Here is a 27,184-nt window from a genome sequence, read left to right as displayed (position 1 = left end):
GAAATGGAGAGGAGGGCTACAGTTCTAAAAAGAATTGTGAAAAATCAACCAGTTGAAACTACAGACTTATTTGGATCCTGATTTAAATAAATTTAAATTAGAAAACATGAGGCAAGCAGTTAGATTTGAACCTTGACTGGATATTTATTAATATGATTGATAACTCTATTAGATGTGAAAACTGTATTTTCACCTTGTTTCTAAAAAGAGTTCTTATTTTTTAGAGAGAGAGGGAAATATGCTATCTGGTATTTGTTTCAGAAATATCTGGGGTTGAAGAAAATGAGCAGGAATACAAATGAAATAATTGGCCAAGATTTGACCATTGTTGAAGCTGGGTAGTGGGTACATTCGTGGATTCACTATATTATTGTCTTTACTTCTGTATACATTTTAAATTTTCAGTAATAAAAAGTCTAAAACATTAATAAAAAATAAACGAAGCTGTGCCTTATTCTTACGGTTGACGTTTGGGGAAAAAAAATGTCAAGGAAACAATGAGACTCTTACCTTTTCATTAACTGGATAAAAATTCTTCTTGGTATTTGGTATACAAAGGTGTCCAGGACAATCTTTAGATAATTAAAAGACACGTAGCCACCTTTACAGGGGTCCCCTGCACTGAGGGCCTTTTCAATCTTTTCATAGGACTTCGAAAGCTGCAATAAATTGAAATTAGAGTGTGGCGTTCATAAATATCAACTTCATGGAGCTATTCAACCATTTTATTTTTACCAAAAACCTCTTCACATTTTTCTCTCCAAAAACTGATCAAAAAGGTTACTATGGCATGTACTGAACTTCAAATGTTTAATTGATGAGCTCACTACAAAACAGTATTCCCAGTCACAGCTACTCAAGTGACAAGGCAGACATGTTTCCCAAGGAAAAACAGCACATAGAAAAGCTCCACCTCAAATTTCAGAGCTAAAAATACTTGGTAGATCTGCTCGTTTGATACATCTTCCTTAATATACTTTCAAGCTTTTCCCTACTGTGAGCCCACACTACGCTTTTCCTGATTAAGTCAGGCCAATCAAACAAAAAAGCTGGTAATATTTTATTAAAAATAGAAGTAGCTTTTACAGTAAGGAAAATTATTAATGTAAGGACTGCATAAACAGAATATACATTGGACATTTCTTTAATCATTCTTTTCTTTTTTTTAATGAGGAATTACAAAGAACCTGAGTGAACGAGCTTTGCTTATGGGGCTTCTAAAATGCAGTAACGTAGGTTAACCACTGATTTTTATATGATTCATAAAAATACTGTGAAGACTGGTTTTATTTCCAAAGGTTTTCCTGCTGTTTATTATTGAGTAATAACAATATTCTCCAATATCTTCAACCATCCCACTTTGTCTGAATTCAATTTTTTCCTGCTAACTGGGATAAGAAGATAAACAAAATCACCACCAACTTGGTGTAAAAGGTCATTTTCTTAAAGAGCTGCTGGAACATGGAAATATATGTATAAGAAACTCGATCCACTAAAGGAATAAAAAGCAGAATCACTAAATTTTCCTTAGTGTGCATAGAAATATTGGTATCTAAAGGGAAATATCTTTAATAAAAATATTTAGAGATTTAAGTTCATTAGAAAGGACCTAAGCTTCTTAGAAAATTGCATAAAATTAACCCAAAGTGCAGCTAAATTTGACCATTTCTCTTTCAGGGAGGTGGGCTGCATCTGATACACTGCCTGGGGGAAGACTTGGAGAGAGAAGCAAGAGGCAAGAGCCTGGTGTGGAGCGGGGGCTCGGTGCAATTACTGGATTGATGAAACCCATTTTTAATGTCTTAATGACATATGGTTTTCCATACTTTTTTTTTTTCAGGAGTGTTTCTGCGATGACCAAGAGCTTTTAGAAAAAGGGTAAGGTATGACACCAAAATAGTGTCTTTGTGACAAATACAACTTTTTAGAAATTTTCATTGTTACTGTTTATATAGAAAGTACAAGCCTTTGTTTAAAAAAAATGCAAGCAATTCAGCAAAGTATAAAAAAGGAAATAAAAATACCTGGTAGTCTCACCTTCACATACCATCATATTCTTGATGGAAAAGCCAACAGTACATCCATTTTCCGTCTTCATATGTTTAGTTTTTATAAATGTTTCCTTGATCTTAAATTTAAATGAGGTCCCTGTTGTTATTCTCTCTCACAACATCCTGGTCTTTTTCATCATACCACTAAAAAAATTTGTATTCATGACTCTTTACTTGTTTAATAACTCTCTCCCTGATATAAGGTAATGTGATCTCTATATAAGCAGAGATCATATCTGTTTTGTTCACAAATAATTACCTGGAATGAAGCACATTATTGGCATGCAGTCGGCACTCAATAAATATTTATTAAAAGTGTATATATTTTTATCAAAAAATTCTAAACAAAAGTTATAAAATACAAAAAGCTGTCCAACACATTAGTAAAAAGTGAAATAAAAATTATACCTGAGATAGCATTTCATCTGCATCAGACTGGCAGAAATGTACAAGCTTAGCAGTATCAAGTGTTAGGGGCACGTGGAACAGCAGGAGTGCTCACGTGCTTCTGGTGGGAGTGTAAATTAATATGGTGGCAAGCAATAGGATACCGCCCATTGAGCCTGAGGGGCGTGTTCTCTACAACCCAGCTCACAACTCCACTCCTAGGTGTAATTTCCGGAGAAGCCTTGGCACCTGTGGACCAGAAGCTAGCTTACAACCACTTATGGTGGCACCGTTTGGGTTGGCATAAAGCAGGAAGCAATCCAAATGTCCAGCCATAGGAGAATGTATAACTTGCAAAATATTTAGATAAGGGAAACTGTACAGCAGTGAAAATGATAACACAACTATACCCATAATATGAGTGAATCTCATCCTGAGCACAAACAGGATGAAAATAAATGATTTTGCAACTATGCCAACATATGATGGGGAAAGAGAGAAAGAAGGATCAGGCAAAGACGAAGAACCTGGAATGGAAGAAGACAGAATATAAAAGAATATGAACACATCCCCTGCAAAAATTTCATGCCACAAAAAGGAACTAAATTAGAAAATCAATTAAAAGAAAATCTTGAAAATGATAAAATAACTTTTTAGAAATTTTCATTGAGAAGAGAAGGAATATTTCAAAGCTAAGAAAATGGAAAATAAAAATAGCATCATTACAGGAACTAATAAATTAGACACAGCAAGAATAAGAGGCAAAGATGAGATTTAAATTTAGTATTAAAGGAGTGCCACGGAAGAATCTCAATGAAGCAGAGGAAAGGGACAAAAGAATTAAATCAACTTGAGAGAAGATGACGGCTATCAAGGAGAGGCAAAGATGATCCAATGTAAGGATAACAGGGACTACTGTGGAAGGAAGGATAGAAGGAGGAAGGGAGAGAGAGGAGATGATTTTAGTACTATGACACAGTATCCATTGCTTGCCACCACATTGATTTTCCTGAAATAAAGGAAGAATTGAATCTGTACATCACACTGTGTTCCAGGAAACTTTGTCAAAATGCTCCATGCCGAGATATAGCTTCGTTTTGCTTTGTTAATTTCAAGGATCAAGAAAAAAAAAAAAAAGCTTCAGGAATCCAGGTAAAAAAAGAAATCACCTACAATGGGGAAAGAAATCCGATTGACCCCAGGTTATTTTCACAGCAACATCCAATGCTGGAAGACAATGGAAAAAATATTTACAACATTACAAGGAAAAGAAAGCATGATGGAAGGATTATAGCCAGCCAAGTTGCTGTTCAAATATAAAAGCAAAAGGCACATAGTTTCAAATACGAAAAAAACAAAGGGAATAAGGCACCCATGAGCCTTTCTTAAGGAAATTACTTGACAATGAAATCCAGCCAACCAAAAAATAAATCAAAATAAAGAACTCTGAGAGGGATAAACTGTGATCAGTGCTGCACTATCGTGATGCACATTAAATTCATGCAAATATAAAACAAAGTCAAAACAACAGGGGGAATTATGGCAACTGAACAGAATATAAATATTATAAACTCAGCTAAGGACAAACTATAAAGAGCAAAAATGGCGAGGTGGGAGGGAGGCGTAGGAAGAAACAAGTGGCCGTCACTTCGAGTTTCATAGCAGAAAGCCAGCCCATACTGTCTGAAATGGAAACATCCTTCAAAAACATAGTTTCTCCAGCTCTTAATAGCTTTTTAAATCTCTTTTCTCGCCTTAAAGTCCCTTTGGGGACCTAATATATCTTGCGGGAAGGAAATGTTCATCCAGAGTTCTTAGTGTCTCCACTTTCCCTTGAGGACAGTGTTGCAGGGTTACGGGCAGGGACTGGATACGCCTGCACTGCGTGGGCTGTTTACACTCGGCCCCAGGACTTAGCTGGACTCATTTAACCTATTCATGCCTCAGTGTCCTCAGCTGGGATGATCACAGTGCGCTGCTCATGGGGTTGCTGTGAAGACTGAACAGACCACCAGCAAAGCACTGGCAACACTGCCTGGCACGGAGAACGTCCTATAAAAGAGTTAAATATGATGGCGATGGTGACATTTCCTTTTCTTCTGGGAAATTCAAGGAAATTTAAATTAAATATGTTTTATTTTTAAAAAAGAGTATGATCCTCTTCTTATAAAATTATTTCTATCTATGTCTCCACCTACCCACTGATGCAGCCGTCCTTCCATACATGAATAAAGAGAGGTCCAGAATTATGTTCACCAAATGTTGCCTTTGATTCTTTCTGGGTGGTGGATTGTGAATAGTTTATTACTTTCTTCTTTGTACTTTTTAGAATTGCTTACATTTTTTGCAATGGTCATGTTTTTATGAAAACAAGAAAGTCATTAACAACACTAGAGAAAATAAATTTAACCAAATCACCCACAAATATGACAGTGCTCACTTCTCCAACACCCTTATCGACACTGGCTTTGTGAGTTCTTCCTGCATTGGCATCTGTCTATTGAACATTTTATATTAATAATATGTAAAAGTTCTATGAATGTTGGGAATTATTCATCTGTCATTTATGTTGCACATATTGTGCCAAGTTTATCGTATGTTTATACAAAGTTTTGCTGTATAAAGGATTGTTCATTTTTCTGAAGTTAAATTTTATCAGTCTTTTTCTTTAAGGCTTTTGGGCTTTACTTCATGCTTACAAGAGATTCTAAATTACAAGATTAATAAATGTTTACCCACATTACTTACATTTAAATTGTTGATGAGGATAGAATTTATTTTTGGTAAAGAGTGGAAGGTTATAATCTTCGTTCCCCAAAATGGCTGGATAGCAAATTATCTCAATAATAATTACCAAATAAGCCTCTCTCACTACACTTTATTGAAATGCTTCACATCACAGGCTAAGTTCACATATAAAGAGTGGTTCATTAGCCAACTACCCTTTTAAATCCATTTGAATGTCCATTGCTGCACCAGTGCCATACTGTCTTAATTATTATGCCTTTATAAAATATTTCATATGTGTAGAATAAGTCCTCTATTGTAATTTTTCAGAAGAAAAAATATATATCCTGATACAGGAAGAACGGGCATTGATACTAAATCTTCCAATCCAAGAATCAGAAAAGACCTCTTCACTTATTCATGTTTTCCTTTAGGTTTACTCAATAACGTTGCATTATTTCTTTATATGTCTTATTAGAGCTAGTATGTGAGTAGCACAGAGGATGTACTTAAAAATTAATTTCACATCATCATCACTATTATCGATGATCAATGTATTGCTGTTATTGGGAGGTAGAGGGGGTCTCAGTATTGGAGGAGACATAGGTAGGATCGAAACAAATTTCAGAAATAATGTGTAAACCTAATAGTTTTCCATATTGTCTACTTTGCTGTGTTTACTCTGTAGGTAACTGTGGCTTAGGAAAACATCTTACTTCTAGACAAAAGTTCCTCTCAATTTCATCCAAGGAGTAGTTTCTCCAGATATCTTCAGATGATGCAGAACCGAGCAAACGCTCCTTCTTGGAATTTTTGGCTTGTTGATTCTCCAATGAGACCTCTGTTGAAAACAAATAGCTTCAGCTTATCAACACTGTCAAAGGTTAAACATTTAAATATTGTTTCATTTTAATCATTACTTGTTTGGTAAAAAAGTAAGGCTTGAATAAACCAAGAAAATGATGAACCATCTGATTAATGGTGTTGAAATAACTGGCTAAACATTTTGGAAAAAATAAAAGTAATCATCTACTCACTATCTTACTCTAGGATAAACACTAGATAGAGTGAAATGTACACTAAATAGAATAATAAAACCATAAAAATAGAAGAAAATTAAGATGACTATTACATACTATATAATCTTTGTGTGAGAAAGCCTTGCCAAGGAAAACACTAAAGCCAGAATTTATTTAAATAAAGGATAAGTCTGACAACATAAATACTTGGTGAAAAAATAATGAGTGGAGAAGAACTACTGTTAATATACATGAAAAATACAGGTTAATTTTCATAATATATGAGTGGCTCTTATGAATCAATAAAATAAATATAAACATCCAATAGAACAGTAGACTAAGGTTATAGACAGATAATTCACATAAAAAGAATTTTAAAGCATCCAATAAATGTATGGACCACTCAAGCTCACTGATAATTTTTAAAGTCTAATTAAAACAAGTTAACATTTTTTTCTACTGGTCAAATAGGCAAGGAGTAGAGGGAATAATAAGAACCAGTTCTGGCTTGTGTATAAAAACTTGGTACTTGAATATGCTTAAATCCTTTTCTAGAGTTTTGTACTCATGGAATAATAGGACTACTCACCGAATTCACATGGATAAGGATATTTTCTGCACTTTTCTTTATAAGAGAAAAAAAATGAAACAATCTAAATGCCCATTCATAGAAGATGAATTTTATAAATGAATGGTCCATCAAGCCTATGAAATACTACACAGACTTTAAAAACAAAGATACATGTCTAAATTAACGGATGTGGGAAATGTTCTTTGCTATATATTGTTTCATGATTTTAAAGGGATAATTAGCATAATTTCATTTTAACACTTATTTTGTATATCTTTCTATGCATCCATCCATCCATCCATCCATCCATCCATCCATCCATGTAAGTATCAGAAACAAAATCTGAGAGGATACTACACGAAAAAGAATACAGTGGTAGGATTCAGGTAGTAGAATTATACGGGATTGTTATTTAGTGCTTTTGTGTTTTCTGGCTTTTTTGAAACAAGCATGTATTATTTTTATAATAAAAGAGAATGAAATAAATCTAAAATACAGCCATTTTCTTTCTCAAAGTTGACTGCAAAGAATCACAAATGGTTTCCCAGATTTATTTCCTAAAATGTATGCAAATACGCTTCCGCCAAATTAAGCACACTTAATTCAGCTGCAGTTAACAAACTGCCAGTCATCTGGAATTCCATTTCCTAGCTTCAAAAAAGAGAACGGGGAGAAAAAAAAAGATCCCTCTGGGCTATACAATAAAAGCCAAAGCTGGTCTTTAGAACTTGGTCATGTCCATGCACAGTGGCTCATGCCTGTAATCCCAGCACTTTGGGAGGCCAAGACGGGCAGATCACCTGAGGTCAGGAGTTTGAGACCAAACTGGCCAACATGGTGAAACCCTGTCTCTACCGAAAATACAAAAATGAGCCGGTCATGGCGGCACACGCCTATAGTCCCAGCTCCTCAGGAGGCTGAGTCAGGAGAACTGCTTGAACCTGGGAGGCGGAGATTGTAGTGAGCTGAGATCACGCCACTGCACTCCAGCCTGGTGACAGAGAAGCTCCACCTCAAATAACAGTAATAATAATAATAATAATAATATCAACAAATTTGGTCTTGGTCTGGAATTCTACAGCCACAGTGGGCTCAGCATTTGAAACCTGATGTCTCAGGACATTTGAGCTGCAAGGGCCCTCACTGAAAGTTGAGGAAGCTGTGTCACAGAAGCGGGACCTGAAGTGGTCTAGCACACAGAGGCCTCCAGCCCCTCTTGGACACCTCATCCTGTTCTCAGTCCACCTGTGACAGTGGTGCTCTCATGGCACATTTCGGGAGGCCCACTGGGGCTCTGTTTAAACAACATGTCTGGCTCGGAAGGGTGGAGAAGGGATTAGGGTGTGAGGCCTGCCCTGGGGAGCTCACGGCCTGCAGGTCTGTGCACACGCCCTGTGGCTGCTCTCATGGGCTGGCTGACAGCACTCGGTACGGTGTATTCAGTGACGCCTCTCTCACCACAATTCTACCAGCTTTCATTCTCCAGCGCAGCTTGATAATGCCTACAACCTTCTGATTTTCTCAAAATTTCCTCTGAAGGATGATGCTACCTGATGTGAAACTGGGAAGAGAAGCAATCCAAAGCTTACAGTGTGGTTTTATGTTCACTGCAGGTGAAAGGAAATCTGCTCCCCAGCATCTTTCTTCATGTGCCCAAATAGATGGTGCTTTTCATAAGCAAGATGGTGGTGGCTTATTAAGAACACAAATGGAACCAAAACAGAAGTTTGCAAAATTAATAGAATACATTGTTCCACATTTAGAAAAGTCAGAGATAAAAAGTTGCTGCAAATATATGAACTAGCAACTCTCTTATAGAGGTGAGAACAGCATCAAGCCTCTAACCAGCTCTTGGTAATTTGTTCTTATATAACATATTTTCCCCCAAAAAAATTGCTGACTGGCTCTCCCACTTACTAGCTATGCAATGGTGTGCTTTTGTTTCCTTATTTGCAAGAAGAGATAGAAAACAGTAGCTTTGTCATGGAATTGCTACCTGGATTAGATGAGCTGATAGAGGTACATGCCTGGCACTTGGTAGATACTCAATAGGTACTAGCTACGTATTGATTCATAATACTATTTCAATGATGGGAGTCATGGAAGAGCAGTATCAATCAGAGTCTGAAAACTCAGAACTCAGATGACAGAAATCAGGAGCAAATTACAAAAAAAATTATATCAGGTATAAAACGTTGTATTATTAACTAATAGCCACCATGAAATTTGCTAAGAGAATAGATGTTAAGTGTTCTCACCACACACACAAAAAAGGTATCCATGTGAGGTGATGGAGGTGTTAACTAATTTATCGTAATAAACATTTCACAATGTATATGTACGTCAAATCACCACATTGTACATCTTAAATACACACAATTTTAACTTGTCAGTTATACCTCAATAAAGCTGAAACAAAAATCATTTCAGAAATGAAGACTCGGCCGGGCTCATGGAAAGGAAAGGAAAGGAGACTAAGCTGGGCACAGTGGCTTACACACGTAACCCCAGCACTTTGAGAGACTGAGGCAGGAAGCCAGGAGTTCATGACCAGCATGGGCAACAAAGAAGAACCTGTCTCTACAAAAGATTAAAAAAAAAAAAAATAGCCAGGCACAGTAGCATGTACCTGTGGTCCAAGCTACTCAGGAGGCTGAGGCAGGAGAACTGCTTGAGCCCAGGAGTTCAAGGCTGCAGTGAGCTATGATCATGCCATTGCGCTCCAGCCTGGGTGACAGAGCAAGACCCTGTCTCTAAAAAATAAAATAAAATAAGAAATGAAGACTAAACTAAAAGAAACACAAGAGCAAATAAACACAATAGTAATAGAAGGTGAAATAAAAGTTATATCATGGAAGGAAACAAAGAAGGGAGAAAGGGAGGAAAAGAGAGAGGAAGGGAGGGAGGAAGAGAGTAAGAAAAAAGGGAGGAAGAAGGGCTTGTGAGGAAGTTGTGGTGTAGAAGAGAAGAGAGGGGGAAATAAAGATCCTATCTTTTTGATAGGGGATCCAAAAGATACAATACACGATATGAATCACTGGGAAGAAAACCAAACAATGGAATGGAAAAAATACTAAAAATCACAATTCAAGAAATTAAAGAGGAAGTCCTAGCCAGAGGAATCAGGCAAGAGAAAGAAAGAAAAGGCATCCACATAGGAAAAGAAGTCAAACTATCTCTCTTTGCTGACAATATGATTCTATACCTAGAAAACCCTGAAGACTCTGCCAAAAGGCTACTAGAACTGATAAATCATTTAAGCAAGATTTCAGTACACAAAATCAATGTACAAAAATCAGCGCCATTTCTATACATCAATAATGTCCAGGCTGACAGTCAAATCAAGAATACAATCCCATGTGCAATAGCCACAAAGAAAATAAAATACCTGAGAATACAGCTAACCAAGGAGGTGAAAGATCTCTACAAGGAGAAGTACAAAACACTGCTGAAAGAAACTAGAGATGACACAAATAAGTGGAAAAAATATTCTATGCTTATGGATTAAAAGAATCAGTATCATTAAAATGGCCATACTGCCCAAAGCAATTAACAGATTCCATGCAGTTCCAATCTAGCTACCAATGTCAATCTTCAAGAATTAGAAAAAGCTATCCTAACATTCATATGGAACAACAAACAAAACAAAACAAAACCCAAAGCCCAAATAGCCAAAGCAATCCTAAGCAAAAAGAACAAAGCTAAAGGCATCACTCTATCCAACTTCAAACTATACTATAAGACTACAGAAACCAAAACAGCATGACACTGGTACAAAAACAGACACATAGGCAAATGGAACACAACAGGAAACTCAGAAATAAAGCTACCCACTTAAAACATCTGATCTTTGACAAGGCAGACAAAAATAAGCAATGGAGAAAGTTCTCCCTATTAAATAAATAGTATTGGGATAACAGGCTAGCCATATGCAGAAGAATGAATCTGGACCCTTACCTTTCACTATATATAAAAATTAACTCAAGATGGATGAAAGAATTAAATGGAAGACATCGAAGTATAAAAATCTAGAAGAAAAACTGGGAAATATCCTTCTCAACATCAGCCTTGGCAAAGAATGGCTACGTCCCCAAAAGCAATTGCAACAAAAATAAAAATTGATAAGCGGGGCCTTCTTAAACTAAAGAACTTTTCTGCACAGCAAAAGAAACTATCAATAGACAACCTACAGAATGGGAGAAAATGTTTGAAAAGTATGCATCTGACAAAGTCCTAATATGTAAAATCTGTAAGGAATTTAAACACAATATCAACAAGCAGAAAACAAATAACCCCATTAAAAAATGGACAAAGGACATGAACGGCACTTCTCAAAAGAAGAAGACATACACACGGCCAACAAACATGAAAAAATGATCATAATCACTAATCATCAGAGAAATGCAAATTGAAGCCACAAGGAGATTGGCTATTATTAAAAAGTCAAAAAAGGCAGGGCATGGTGGCTCGCACCTGTAATCCCAGCACTTTGGGAGGCCAAGGTGGATGGATCACGAGGTCAAGAGATCGAGACCATCCTGGCCAACATGGTGAAACCCCATCTCTACTTAAAAAAAAAATTAAAATTAGCTAAGTGTGGTGGCACGTGCCTGTAGTCCCAGCTACTCGGGAGGCTGGGGCAGAAGAATCGCTTGAACCCGAGAGGCAGAGGTTGCAGTGAGCCGGGGTCATGTCACTGCACTCCAGCCTGACGACAGAGCGAGACTCTGTCTCAAAAAAAAAAAAAAAAAAAAAAAAAAAGTCAAAAAACAACAGATGCTGGCAAGGCTGCAGAGAAAAGGGAACACTCAGGCATTGTTGGTGGGAATGTAAATCAGTTCAGCTACTGTGGAAAGCAGTTTGGAGATTTCTCAAAGAATTTAAAACAGAGCTACTGTTCAACCCAGCAATCCAACTACTGGGCATATATCTAGTGGAAAATAGATTATTATGCCAACAAGACACATGCACTCGTATGTTCATTGTAGCACTATTCACCATAGCAAAGACATGGAATCAACATAGGTGCCTATCAGTGGTGGATTGGATAAAGAAAATGTGGTACGGATATACCACAGAATACTACACAGCCATAAAAAAGAATAAAATCATGTCCTTTGCAGCAACATGCATGGAGCTGGAGGCCATAACTCTAAGCAAACTAACACAGGAACAGAAAACCAAACACTGCATGTTCTTACTTATAAGTGGGAGCTAAACATTGAACACACATGGATATAAGCATGGGAACAACAGACAACAGGGCCTACTAGAGGAGGAGAAATGGAGGGGGCGTGGATTGAGAAACTACCTATTGGGTGCTATGCTCATTACCTGGGTGCAATATACCTGTATAACAAACCTGTACATGTACCCCTGTATCTAAAAGTTGATTTTTTTTTTAAAAAAAGAGACTCAGATGAAAACCTAAATAGTACACAATGTACTCAGGGAATCAATCAACCTTGAGTACCTAAGATCATGACATAGTCTAGCAAAATGTGTTGGGTTTTAAATTTTTTTAAATTATCAGGGCATCCAGACAAAAAGATCAAATTACAAATAAGGAAAACAACATCAGACTGTCATCAAACTCTTCCTCCACAAACTTTTATATCATCAGACAATGGACAAGGATATCTAAGATACTTAAGGAAAGACAATTTGAGGCAAGGATCTTATATCCAGAAAAATACATTTTTCTTTTCCTTTTTTTTTTTTCCAGACAGTCTTGCTCTGTCTCCCAGACTGGAGTGAAGTGGCACGATCTGGGCTCACTGCAACCTCCACCTCCTGGGTTCAACAGATTCTCCTGCCTCAGCCTCCTGAGTAGCTGGGATTACAGGTGTGCACCACCACGCCTGGCTAATTTTTTTATTTTTAGTAGAGACAGGGTTTCGCCATGTTGTCCAGGCTGGTTTTGAACTCTTGGCCTCAAGCCATCTGCCCACTTTGGCCTCCCAAAGTGCTGGGATTACAGGTGTGATCCACTGCACTCGGCCTGGATTTTTCAAGTATTAAGGCCACAGACAAACACGATTATGTAAGAAATCAAAGAATATCGTTTCCATGGTGATTTGCTAAGGAATCTACTAGAAAATATGATTCAAATAACCAAAATGACTGGAAAGACAAATGTAAGAGGGAGAGAAGCAATTGAACAAATATGATCAAGGAAGCTGGGTCAGTGAGATAGAAAGATCAACTTCTTCACGACTTAAGAAGAAATTAGAAGATAAATCAAAACCTAGAAATGGCCTTTGAACTGCTCTGGCCAGCACCACAGGCAACCTTTGGAGATACTGTGGAGTATCTGTTCTAAAGCACCATGGTAAAGTGAATAACACAAAAAAGCAACATGAATGTTTTGGCTCCCCAATACAGATAAAAGTTACATTTACATGATACTATATTGTCTATTAAGTGTAATATCTTATGTCTGAAAAAAAATGTACATGCCTTAATTTTAAAATACGATGAAAAATGCTGATCATCATCTGAGCCTTCAGTGAGTCATAACCTTTTTCTTGGTAGAGGGTCTTCCCTTGATGTGAATAGCTGCTGACTGATCAGGGTGGTGGTTGCTGAAGATGGGATGGCTATGGCAGTTTTTTTTTTTTAAGAGACAGGGTCTTGCTCTGTCACCCAGGCTGGAGTGCAGTGGTGCCATCACAGCTCACTGTAGCCTTGAACCCCTGGGCTCAAGTGATCCTCCTGCCTCTGCCTCCTGAGTAGCTGGGACTGCAGGCACAAACCACCATGCCCAACTAATTTTTTTGTTATTTTTTGTGGATATCACTTGCTATGTTTCCCAGGATGGTCTCAAACTCCTGACCTCAAGAAATCTTCCCGCCTTACCCTCCCAAAGTACTGGGATTATAGGCATGAGCCACTGGACATTTTAAAAAATAAGAGAACAATAAAGTTTGCTGCATCAATTGGCTCTTCCTTTCATGAAAGGTTTCTCTGTAGCAAGCGATGCTGTTTGACAGCATTTTAGTCACAATAAATTTCTTTCAAAATTGGAGTCAATCCTCTCAAACTCTGCTGCTGCTTTATCAACTAAGATCATGTAATATTCTAAACTTTTTGTTGTCATTTTAACAATGTTCATAGCATCTTTACCAGGAGTAGATTTCATCTCAAGAGACCACTTATTTTGCTCATCCATAAGAAACAACTCCTCATCCCTTAAGTTTGAACAAAAGATTACAGCAATACAGTCACATCTTCAGGCTCCACTTTTAATTCTAGTTCTCTTGCTATTTCCACTACTTACACAGTTACTTCCTCCACTGAAGTCTTGAACCCCTTAAAGTCATCCATTAGGGTTGGAATAAACTTCGTCCAAATTCCTATTCATGTTGATATTTTTGACCTCCTCCTATGAATCAGAAATGTTCTAATGGCATCTAAAATGGTGAACCCTTTCCAAAAGGTTTTCAATATTCTTCCTAGATTCATCAGAGGAATCACTATTTATAGCAGCTGTAGACTTACAAAATGTATTTCTTATATAATAGGACTTGAAAGTTGAAACTACTCCCTGATCCATGGGCTCCAGAATGGATATTGTGTTAGCAGGCATGTAAACAAAATTAATCTCCTTGTACATCTCCATCAGATCTCTTGGGTGACCAGATGCATTATTAATGAACAGTAATATTTTTAAAGGAATCTTTTTTGAGCAGTGGGTCTTAACAATGCGCTTAAAATAATCAGTAAATCATGCAGTAAACAGATGTGCTGCCATCTAGGCTTTGTTGTCCCATTTACAGAGCACAGGCAGAGTAAAATTAGCATCATTCCTCATAGCTCTAGAATTCTCAGAATGGTAAATAAGCATTGGCTTCAACCTAAAGTCATTAGCTGCATTAGCCACTCCCAAGATGGTCATCCTGTTCTTTGAGGCTTTGAAGCCAGGCATTGACTACTCTCTAGCTTAAGAAAGTCCTAACTAGCATCTTCTTCCAATATAAAGCTATTTTGTTTAAAATCTGCTGTTTAGCACAGCCACCTTCATCAATGATCTCAACTAAGTCTTCTGGATAACTTGCTGCAGCTTCTCCATCAGCACTTGCTGCTTCATCTTGGACTTTTATGTTATGGAGATGGCTTCTTTCCTTAAACCTCATGAGCCAACCTCCGCTAGCTTCCAACTTTTCTTCTACAGCTTCCTCACCTCCCTCAGCCTTCATAGAATTAAGAGAGCCAGGGCCTTGCTCTGGATTAGGCTTTGGTGTAAGGGAATGTTGTGGCTGCTTTGGTCTTCAATACAGACCACTCAAACTTTCTCCATATCAGCAATAAGGCTGTTTCACTTTCTTAATATTCATGTGTTCACTGGAGTAGCACTTTAAATTTCCTTCAAGAACTTTTTATTTGCATCTACAACTTGGCCAATTATTTGGCACAAGAAGCCTAGCTTTTGACCTATCTTGGCTTTCGACATTCCTTCCTTACCAAGCTTAGTCATTTCTAGCTTTTGACTTAAACTGAGTTCCTTTCACTTGAACACTTACAGGCAATTGTAGGGTTGTTAATTGGCAAAATTTTAATATTGTTGAGTCTCAGGGAAAAGAGAGGCCTGAAGGGAATGAGAGAGATGGGGAATGGCCAGTTGGTGGAGCAGTCAGAACACACATAGATATGCCTGTATTTTCTTCTTTGTTTGGTTGATACCCTGGGGCCTGTCCGGATTCACTGGCTTTTTGGCTTTTTCTAAACAAGCTAGTAAGAGGGGAATTCAAAGTAGCCAATCCCTGGTTCAGATAAAACTATTTCCATCATAATCCAACTGTCTTAGCCCATTTTGTGTTGCGGTAACAGAATATCTGATACAAGGAATATCTCTTACAAGGAAAGAGGTTTATTTAGCTCATGGTTCCACAGGCTGGGAAGTTCAAGATTGAGCAGCCACATCTGGTGACTTCTGATGAGGGCCTTGTGCTGTGTCAAAACATGGTGGAGAAATAGAACAGGAACAGTCCCCAGAGGCGATGGGCAAACCTGCCCTGTGGCATTGCAAAGCTTAGCCTATGACTCCGCTCTGATGGGTTGGAGCTGCACACTGTTGTCTACAGCTTTTCTACATGAACATTGCATGCTGCTGGTGGCTACAGAGTTCTGGAGTCTTGAGGCTTGCTCTAGCTCTGACCCCCCACCTCCACTCAGCATTGCCCTAGTAGGGGCTCTCAGCAGTGACTCCACCCCTGCAACAAATGTCTGCCTGTGTCCTCAGCCTTTCTGGTACATACCCTGAGATGTATCAGAAAGGTGGAGCCCACTATGCCTCTACAGCTCTTACATTCTGCACACCTGCAGGGTTAGCACCTCATAGTGCCAAGGCTTACTGCTTGCACCTTCCAGAGCTATGGCATAAGCCACATCTGGGCCCACTTGAGCCACAGTGTGCTGCCACCAAGCTTTACAGCTTGTACTTTTCAGAGGGGCATCTAAGCCACAGCTGTGACCAAGGAGCCCTGCACCAGAATGTGGGGGGCAGAGTCCAGAGGTGGCCCTAGGCAGCAAACCCATCGAGTAGGCCTTTTAGGGTAATTGTCAAAAACCATTCTGCCTTCCTATGGCTTTGGGTCTGTGATAGGAGGGTCCTTTCTATTTATGCTAATCTGTTTAACAATGAGTCACTCAGCCACATCCTTATTTTGTTCTCATGAACATGCTTTTTTCATCCTGCATGTGGCCAGGTTGCACTTCCTTCAGGATTGTAAGTTTTATCTTTGTCATCCCTTTGCTTCCAAATCTCACTGCAAGTGGCCAAAAGTAACCATGCAGCACCTTGAACACTTTGCTGCTTAGAAATTTCTTTCACCAGCTATCCTAGTTCAGCACTCTCAAGCTCAGCCTGTCACACCACCCTATGGCATGGATACAATGCAGCCAAGTTTGCAACTGTATAACAAGGATGGCATTTACTTTAGTTTCCAGTACCTTGTCCCTCATTTCCATCTCAGACCTTGTCAGAATGGTCTTTACTGTTTACTGTCAATATTTCTTTTTTTTCTTTTCTTTTTTTTTTTTTTTTTTTTGAGAGGGAGTCTCGCTCTGTCTCCCAGGCTGGAATGCGGTGACATGATCTTGGCTCACTGCAACCTCCACCTCCTGGGTTCAAGTGATTCTCCTGCCTCAGCTTCCCAAGTAGCTGGGATTACAGGCACATGCCACCACGCTCGGCTAATTTTTTTTGTATTTTTAGTAGAGACAGGGTTTCACCATGTTGGCCAGGCTTGTCTCGAACTCCTGACCTCAAATGATCCACCTGCCTTGGCCTCCCAAAGTGCTAGGATTACAGGCATGAGCCAACATACCCTGCCTACCGTCCATATTTCTATCGACATTCTGGTCACAACCACTTAAGTAATCTCTAAAAAGCTCTAGACTTTCTCTTGTCTTCACTTCTTCTAAGCCCTCACCAGAATCACCCATAATGCTTTGCTCATGGTAATCTAGGCTTTTTCTAGCCTGCTCCTCCAAATACTTCCAGCCTTTGCCAATTACCTAGTTCCAAAGTTGCTTCCACATTTCCAGTTATCTGTATGGCAACAACCCCACTGCTCTGTATCAAGTTTCTATCTTAGTCCTTTTTATGTTGCTATAACTATATACCTGAGACTAAGTAATTTACAAAGAAAACAAATATATTTCTTACAGTTCTGGAAGCTAGAAAGTCCAAGGTCAAGGGACTGCAGCTGGCTGGCTTCTGAGGCCCTCATGCTGTGTTGTAACACGGAAGAAAGCATCACAGGGCAAGAGAGAGGCACGTTGAGAGGCAAACTGGCTTTTTTTTTTTAGAAGGAGTTTCATTCTTGTTGCCCAGGCTGGAGTGCAATGGCGCAACCTTGGTTTACCGTAACCCTCGCCTACCGGGTTCAAGCCATTCTCCTGCCTCCGCCTCCCGCGTAGCTGGGATTACAGGCATGCGCCACCACGCCCAGCTAATTTTGTATTTTTAGTAGAGACGGGGTTTCTCCATGTTGGTCAGGCTGGTCTTGAACTCCCGACCTCAGGTGATCCACCCGCCTCGGCCTTCCAAAGTGCTGGGATTACAGGCATGAGCCACTGCACCCGGCCCAAACTGGCTTTTATAACAGACTCACTGTTATGATAACCCATTAATCCATTCATGGGGGCAGCCCTCATGACTCCATCACCTCTTAAAGGCCCTATCTCTTAATACTGTTACATTGGGGATTAAGTTTCAACATGAGTTTTGGAGGGGGCTAACATTCAAACCATAACACCAACCCAGAAAGAATATGCTGACACCATGAGATTTACACTGGGGGGCTAAAGGTTTTGAACTGGTAGGACGGCAGCCAGGAAGACGATGCGCTGGTGTCAGCAATTCAGCCTTTCCTACTACATACCAATAAATAGGCCTCTGTCTTGACAGCCTTAGTGTAGAGATTTAATATTATATATGCCCCACAACCCCAAACTACTATATCTTTATTTTAGAACATCCACAAAATGGTTTTGCCTCCTAACTGGAGGATTTGAATTTCAATGATAAAAGTTATAGGATAAGTATTCAATAGGAAAAATAGATGGAAGTTAAGATTTTATTTTACGATGAATGCAGGATAGAAGACAGACTGGGATAGGCCAATAGGCTTTAGACTGTGGTACCAGTTAGGAGGCAGCAATGAGAATGTAAGCTAATGCTGCGGAAACAGGAATATACAGAATGACTGGGTATATAGCTTACACTGGATCAAATCAAAGACGCCTTCATTTAGGCGTCGGGGATACATAAAATAATGCATTATTAAAAATCTGCTGCCAATTATTGATAAAATGCAAAAACAAAAAAGAGATGTCCATAGCAAAACTGAAATTGTATCCTAGAACTTACCTTCTTACAATACCTAAAGAAATAAGCAGAAGAAAAAATGTAAAAATTCACCAAAAAAAAAAAAAGCCAGCATAAATTGAAGCAAAAAGAAACTGACTATGAGTAGACAGAAAGTTTTGCTTCCAATTTTGGTGGATTAGCTCATACAACCCTCCCGGCAGATAACATTTAAAACTCTGGGCAAAATATAAACAGAAAACTATCTGGAGGCTCTGGGGAGCAACTGAAAGCAGATACAAACTGAAGCTGGCACTTGGAAAAATGAAATCTTACTCAGTGAGTTCCTTGTGATTTGGCTTTTTGCCTGAGGGCAGGCCCCAGCTGGAATCATGCTAAGTGGCTAGAATTTGGATATAAATTCAGGCTCTTACCAGCTTTAGGAATTGGAAAACAGAGTTCGGGCCTCCCACAGTGGCCAAAAGGCAAGGAGGGAAAAACCAAAAAGAAGAGAGGCATAAAGGGGGATCTCCAATATCTGGGAATAAACTTGGCGCAAATCTCTGGCCAACTCCTAAACTATAGATGTGCAGAGAAGATACCAAGCTGCCCCTCTAGGGAGAAAATAATAAAACAAAGATTTCCCACCGCGGGGAGGATAAAGTTTAGAGTTTGAATACAGCCAAGTAAACCGGCTGCTAAAACAAACAAACAAACAACTTTTCAGAACATAACAGAATCCATAGTTTCTATAATGTAAAATTGTAGAAACTTACTATATCCAGCATAAATTTCAAAATTATGAGACAGAAAAAAAAACTCAGGAAACTGTGATTCACATTCAAGAGAAAAGGTAATCAATAAAGACCAAACCCTTACTTCTTATGGTATAACGTTGAAAAAAAGTTTTAAAACCCAAACCCTGAGACGACCTAGTTGTTGGAATTAGCAGATAAAAAGGTTTAAAGCAGCTAAGTGCAGCGGCTCACGCCTGTAATCCCAGCACTGGGGAGGCTGAGTGAGGCAGGAGGATCACTTGACACTAGGAGTTTGAGACTAGGCTGGGCATGATAGTGAGATGCCATCTCTACAAAAAATAATCTTAAAAATTAGCCAGGCATAGTGGCATGCCTGTGGTGCTAGCTGCTCATGAGGCTGCGGTGGAAGGTTACTTGAGCCCAGGGGTTTGAGGTTGCAGTGAGCTATGATTGCACCACTGCACTCCTGCCTAGGCAACACAGCAAGACCCTGTCTCAAAAAGAAAAAAAAAACTTTTAAGCATTCTTAAAATTGTAAAATAACAGTGTTTGAGAATGTAAAAGAAAATATATTTCTATTGAATGAACAGATAGGAAATCTCAGTGGAACAACAGGAGCTGTAGCAATGTATTGTGTGTTTATGGTGTATGTAAAAGTACAATGTAGGGTAGCAATATAACAAAGGATAAAAGAGAAGAATTGGGAAAACATTGTTGTAAGGTCCATACGCTGCACATGAATCACTATAATATTACTTAGAGGTAGGAATAGGAACAGCTCCGGTCTCCAGCTCCCAGCCCCAGCGACACAGAAGACGGGTGATTTCTGCATTTCTGCTTGAGGTACCGGTTTCATCTCACTAGGGAGTGCCTAACAGTGGGTGCAGGACAGTCGGTGAAGCGCACTGTGCGCGAGCCGAAGCAGGGCGAGGCATTGCCTCACTCGGGAAGCGCAAGGGGTCAGGGAGTTCCCTTTCCTAGTCAAAGAAAGGGGAAGCAGACGGCACCTGGAATATCGGGTCAGTCCCATCCTAATACTGCGCTTTTCCAACGGGCCTGGAAAACGGCACACTAGGAGATTGTGTCCCGCACCTGGCTCGGAGGGTCCTATGCCCACGGAGTCTCGCTAATTGCTAGCACAGCAGTCTGAGATCAAGCTGCGAGGCGGCAGCGAGGCTGGGGGAGGGGCGCCCGCCATTGCCCAGGCTTGCTTAGGTAAACAAAGCAGCCAGGAAGCTCGAACTGGGTGGAGCCCACCACAGCTCAAGGAGGCCTGCCTACCTCTGTAGGCTCCACCTCTGGGGGCAGGGCACAGACAAACAAAAACTCTGCAAGAACTTCCACAGACTTAAATGCCTCTGTCTGACTGACAGCTTTGAAGAGAGTAGTGGTTCTCCCAGCATGCAGCTGGAGATCTGAGAACGGTCAGACTGCCTCCTAAAGTGGGTCCCTCACCCCTGAGCAGCCTAACTGGGAGGCACCCCCCCAGTAGGGACAAACTGACACCTCATTCAACCCGGTACTTCTCTGAGACAAAACTTTCAGAGGAACTATCAGACAGCTGAATTTGTGGTCTCACGAAAATCCGCTGTTCTGCAGCCACCGCTGCTGACACCCAGCCAAACAGGGTCTGGAGTGCACCTCCAGTAAACTCCAACAGACCTGCAGCTGAGGGTCCTGTCTGGTAGAAGGGAAACTGACAAACAGAAAGGACATCCACACCAAAAACCCATCTGTACATCACCACCATCAAAGACAAAAAGTAGATAAAACCACAAAGATGGGGAAAAAACAGACCAAAAAAACTGGAAACTCTAAAAAACAGAGCACCTCTCCTCCTCCAAAGGAACGCAATTCCTCACCAGCAACGGAACAAAGCTGGATGGAGGATGACTTTGATGAGTTGAGAGAAGAAGGCTTCAGACGATCAAACTACTCTGAGCTACGAGAGGAAATTCAAAACAACAGGAAAGAAGTTAAAAACTTTGAAAAAAAATTAGAAGAATGGATAACTAGAATAACCAATGGAGAGAAGGGCTTCAAGGAGCTGATGGAGGTGAAAGCCAAGTTTCGAGAACTACGCGAAGATTGCAGAAGCCTCAGTAGCAGATGCGATCAACTGGAAGAAAGGGTATCGCTGATGGAAGATGAAATGAATGAAATGAAGAGAGAAGGGAAGTTTAGAGAAAAAAGGATAAAAAGAAATGAACAAAGCCTCCAAGAAATTTGGGACTATGTGAAAAGACCAAACCTACGTCTGATTGGTGTACCTGAAAATGATGGGGAGAATGGAACCAAGTTGGAAAACACTCTGCAAGATATTATCCAGGAGAACTTCCCCAATCTAGCAAGGCAGGCCAGCATTCAGATTCAGGAAATACAGAGAACGCCACAAAGATACTCCTCGAGAAGGGCAACTCCAAGACACATTATTGTCAGATTCACCAAAGTTGAAATGAAAGAAAAAATGTTAAAGGCAGCCAGAGAGAAAGGTCGGGTTACCCACAAAGGGAAGCCCATCAGACTAACAGCTGATCTCTCAGCAGAAACTCTACAAGCCAGAAGAGAGTGGGGGCCGATATTCAACATTCTTAAAGAAAAGAATTTTCAACCCAGAATCTCCTATCCGCCAAACTAAGCTTCATAAGTGAAGGAGAAATAAAACACTTTACAGACAAGCAAACGCTGAGTGATTTTGTCACCACCAGGCCTGCCCTAAAAGAGCTCCTGAAGGAAGCACTAAACATGGAAAGGAACAACCGGTACCAGCCACTGCAAAAACATGCCAAATTGTAAAGACCATCGAGACTAGGAAGAAACTATAGCAACTAACGAGCAAAATAACCAACTAACATCATAATGACAGGACCAGATTCACACATAACAATATTAACGTTAAATGTAAATGGGCTAAATGCTCCAATCAAAAGACACAGACTGGCAAACTGGATAAGGAGTCAGGACCCATCAGTGTGCTGTATTCAGGAAACCCATCTCACGTGCAGAGACACACATAGACTCAAAATAAAGGGATGGAGGAAGATCTATCAAGCAACTGGAAAACAAAAAAAGGCAGGGGTTGCAATCCTAGTCTCTGATAAAATAGACTTTAAACCAACAAAGATCAAAAGAGACAAAGAAGGCCATTACATAATGGTAAAGGGATCAATTCAACAAGAAGAGCTAACTATCCTAAATATATATGCACCCAACACAGGAGCACCCAGATTCATAAAGCAAGTCCTGAGTGACCTACAAAGGGACTTAAACTCCCACACAATAATAATGGGAGATTTTAACACCCCACTGTCAGCATTAGACAGATCAACGAGACAGAAAGTTAACAAGGATATCCAGGAATTGAACTCAGCTCTACATAAAGTGGACCTAATAGACATCTACAGAACTCTCCACCCCAAGTCAACAGAATATACATTTTTTTCAGCACCACACCACACCTATTCCAAAATTGACCACATAGTTGGAAGTAAAGCTCTCCTCAGCAAATGTAAAAGAACAGAAATTATAACAAACTGTCTCTCAGACCACAGTGCAATCAAACTAGAACTCAGGATTAAGAAACTCACTCAAAACCGCTCTACTACATGGAAACTGAACAACCTGCTCCTGAATGACTATTGGGTACATAATGAAATGAAGGCAGAAATGAAGACGTTCTTTGAAACCAATGAGAACAAAGACACAACATACCAGAATCTCTGGGACACATTCAAAGCAGTGTGTAGAGGGAAATTTATAGCACTAAATGCCCACAAGAGAAAGCAGGAAAGATCCAAAATTGACTCCCTAACATCACAATTAAAAGAACTAGAAAAGCAAGAGCAAACACATTCAAAAGCTAGCAGAAGGCTAGAAATAACTAAAATCAGAGCAGAACTGAAGGAAATAGAGACACAAAAAACCCTTCAAAAAATTAATGAATCCAGGAGCTGGTTTTTTGAAAAGATCAACAAAATTGATGGACCGCTAGCAAGACTAATAAAGAAGAAAAGAGAGAAGAATCAAATAGATGCAATAAAAAACGAAAAAGGGGATATCACCACCGATCCCACAGAAATACAATCTACCATCAGAGAATACTACAAACACCTCTATGCAAATAAACTAGAAAATCTAGAAGAAATGGATAAATTCCTCGACAAATACACCCTCCCAAGACTAAACCAGGAAGAAGTTGAATCTCTGAATAGACCAATAACAGGTTCTGAAATTGTGGCAATAATCAATAGCTTACCAACCAAAAAGAGTCCAGGACCTGATGGATTCACAGCTGAATTCTACCAGAGGTACAAGGAGGAACTGGTACCATTCCTTCTGAAACTATTCCAATCGATAGAAAAAGAGGGAATCCTCCCTAACACATTTTATGAAGCCAGCATCGTCCTGATACCAAAACCTGGCAGAGACATAACCAAAAAAGAGAATTTCAGACCAATATCCTTGATGAACATTGATGCAAAAATCCTCAATAAAATACTGGCAAACCGAATCCAGCAGCACATCAAAAAGCTTATCCACCATGATCAAGTGGGCTTCATCCCTGGGATGCAAGGCTGGTTCAACATATGCAAATCAATAAATGTAATCCAGCATATAAACAGAACCAAAGACAAAAACCACATGATTATCTCAATAGATGCAGAAAAGGCCTTTGACAAAATTCAACAACCCTTCATGCTAAAAACTCTCAATAAATTAGGTATTGATGGGACGTATCTCAAAATAATAAGAGCTATCTACGACAAACCCACAGCCAATATCATACTGAATGGGCAAAAACTGGAAGCATTCCCTCTGAAAACTGGCACAAGACAGGGATGCCCTCTCTCACCGCTCCTATTCAACATAGTGTTCGAAGTTCTGGCCAGAGCAATCAGGCAGGAGAAGGAAATAAAAGGTATTCAATTAGGAAAAGAGGAAGTCAAATTGTCCCTGTTTGCAGATGACATGATTGTATATCTAGAAAACCCCATTGTCTCAGCCCAAAATCTCCTTAAGCTGATTAGCAACTTCAGCGAAGTCTCAGGATACAAAATTAATGTACAAACATCACAAGCATTCTTGTACACCAATCACAGACAAACAGAGAGCCAAATCATGAGTGAACTCCCATTCACAATTGCTTCAAAGAGAATAAAATACCTAGGAATCCAACTTACAAGGGATGTGAAGGACCTCTTCAAGGAGAACTACAAACCACTGCTCAATGAAATAGAAGAGGATACAAACAAATGGAAGAACATTCCATGCTCATGGGTTGGAAGAATCAATATCGTGAAAATGGCCATACTGCCCAAGGTAATTTATAGATTCAATGCCATCCCCATCAAGCTACCAATGACTTTCTTCACAGAATTGGAAAAAACTACTTTAAAGTTCATATGGAACCAAAAAAGAGCCCGCATCGCCAAGTCAATCCTAAGCCAAAAGAACAAAGCTGGAGGCATCACGCTACCTGACTTTAAACTATACTACAAGCCTACAGTAACCAAAACAGCATGGTACTGGTACCACAACAGAGACATAGATCAATGGAACAGAACAGAGCCCTCAGAAATGATGCCGCATAGCTACAACTATCTGATCTTTGACAAACCTGACAAAAACAAGAAATGGGGAAAGGATTCCCTATTTAATAAATGGTGCTGGGAAAACTGGCTAGCCATATGTAGAAAGCTGCAACTGGATCCCTTCCTTACACCTTATACAAAAATTAATTCAAGATGGATTAAAGACTTATATGTTAGACCTAAAACCATTAAAATCCTACAAGAAAACCTAGGCAATACCATTCAGGACATAGGCGTGGGCAAGGACTTCATGTCTAAAACACCAAAAGCAATGGCAACAAAAGCCAAAATCGACAAATGGGATCTCATTAAACTAAAGAGCTTCTGCACAGCAAAAGAAACTATCATCAGAATGAACAGGCAACCTACAGAATGGGAGAAAATTTTTGCAACCTACTCATCTGACAAAGGGCTAATATCCAGAATCTACAATGAACTCAAACAAATTTACAAGAAAAAAACAAACAACCCCATCAAAAAGTGGGCAGAGGACATGAACAAACACTTCTCAAAAGAAGACATTTATGCAGCCAGAAAACACATGAAGAAATGCTCATCATCACTGGCCATCAGAGAAATGCAAATCAAAACCACAGTGAGATACCATCTCACACCAGTTAGAATGGCCATCATTAAAAAATCAGGAAACAACAGGTGCTGGAGAGGATGTGGAGAAACAGCAACACTTTTACACTGTTGGTGGGACTGTAAACTAGTTCAACCATTGTGGAAGTCAGTGTGGCGATTCCTCAGGGATCTCGAACTAGAAATACCATTTGACCCAGCCATCCCATTACTGGGTATATACCCAAAGGACTATAAATCATGCTGCTATAAAGACACATGCACACGTATATTTATTGCGGCACTATTCACAATAGCAAAGAGTTGGAACCAACCCAAATGTCCAACAACGATAGACTGGATTAAGAAAATGTGGCACATATACACCATGGAATACTATGCAGCCATAAAAAATGATGAGTTCGTGTCCTTTGTAGGGACATGGATGAAACTGGAAAACATCATTCTCAGTAAACTATCGCAAGGACAAAAAACCAAACACCGCATGTTCTCTCTCATAGGTGGGAATTGAACAATGAGAACTCATGGACACAGGAAGGGGAACATCACACTCCGGGGACTGTTGTGGGGTTGGGGGAGGGGGGAGGGACAGCATTAGGAGATACACCTAATGCTAAATGACAAGTTAATGGGTGCAGGAAATCAACATGGCACACGGATACATATGTAAGAAACCTGCACATTGTGCACATGTACCCTAAAACCCTAAAGTATAATAATAAAAAAAATATATATATATAGCCAAAAAAAAAAAAATATTGACATTAAAAATTAATCACATCACTCACAGAAGCTTATTCAATAGTCCTTTGAACTTTCTCTGGGCCAGGACTTAGAGCCTTCATTGGTGTTTTCTAGTTTGATTTTAAGATTAGAGCTACATTAGTTCACATGTGGCCAGTTACTGTGGTCCACGCACAATCTACAAACGGCATCACTTTTTGACTTCAGCCAGAGTCTCCCGCCTTAACCAGATGCCAAACTAAAATAAAACAAGATTTTTCTTTTTATTTTCTGAGCCCAGGTTATCTTCCAGAATGCAGCTTCCTTTATATTGAGTTACTCTATGAGGGCTTCGTAACAATGATTCTCAACTGGGACTATTCTAATGCATTTAATGATATTGGCCATCAAAAAGGAAGTTACAGTATTGTTTTATTTTCTTCAGGGGAATTCTTGTCACCTTATATAATTTGTATCATCTGTTCACTAGAAACCGACTCTGATCTGCCAGTGTTTTGGATAAGAGATTTTGTTGGGCCACATCTCTTCTTGTGCTTGTTTTTCTTGCTTATTGTAACAGGGTGTAATTAAAAAGAATTTGTTCCTAGAGTGTCTCTTTTAACTTATAAAATACAAAATAAAAAAAAAATATATTACTTAGAGGTAGATTCTGATTAATCAAAGATGTACATTATAAACCTTATTTATTACTCTGCTTTGCATTGCTATCAAGGAATACCTGAGATTAGATAATTTATAAAGAAAAGACGCTCATTTGGCTTACAGTTCTGCAGGCTGTACAAGCATGGCACCAGCATCTGCTCGGCTTCAAGAAGTTTTTGTTTTTGTTTTTCTTTTTCTTTTTAAATTATACTTTAAGTTTCGGGATACATGTGCAGAACATGCAGGTTTGTTACACAGGTATACATGTGCCATGGTGGTTTGCTGCACCCATCAACC

At 39.4% G+C, this 27,184-nt stretch overlaps 1 protein-coding gene across 1 annotated transcript in view; it reads right to left on the bottom strand.

The window, feature by feature from the left end:
• EFCAB6 (EF-hand calcium binding domain 6) overlaps positions 1-27,184 on the bottom strand; it is a 295,381-nt gene that overhangs the window by 184,605 nt on the left and 83,592 nt on the right. The window contains exons 8-9 of the mRNA XM_030815402.1: positions 5,882-6,006; positions 511-659 (exon numbers count right to left, since the gene is read on the bottom strand). Of these exons, the coding sequence (XP_030671262.1) occupies positions 511-659; positions 5,882-6,006 (274 nt within the window). The remainder of the gene's footprint in view (positions 1-510; positions 660-5,881; positions 6,007-27,184) is intronic.

Source organism: Nomascus leucogenys, chromosome 7b, assembly GCF_006542625.1.
Source record: "Nomascus leucogenys isolate Asia chromosome 7b, Asia_NLE_v1, whole genome shotgun sequence".
In the NCBI taxonomy this organism is placed as follows: domain Eukaryota; kingdom Metazoa; phylum Chordata; class Mammalia; order Primates; family Hylobatidae; genus Nomascus; species Nomascus leucogenys.
The sequence above is the reverse complement of the archived record's forward strand: the minus strand, read 5'-3'. Positions and strand labels throughout refer to the sequence as shown.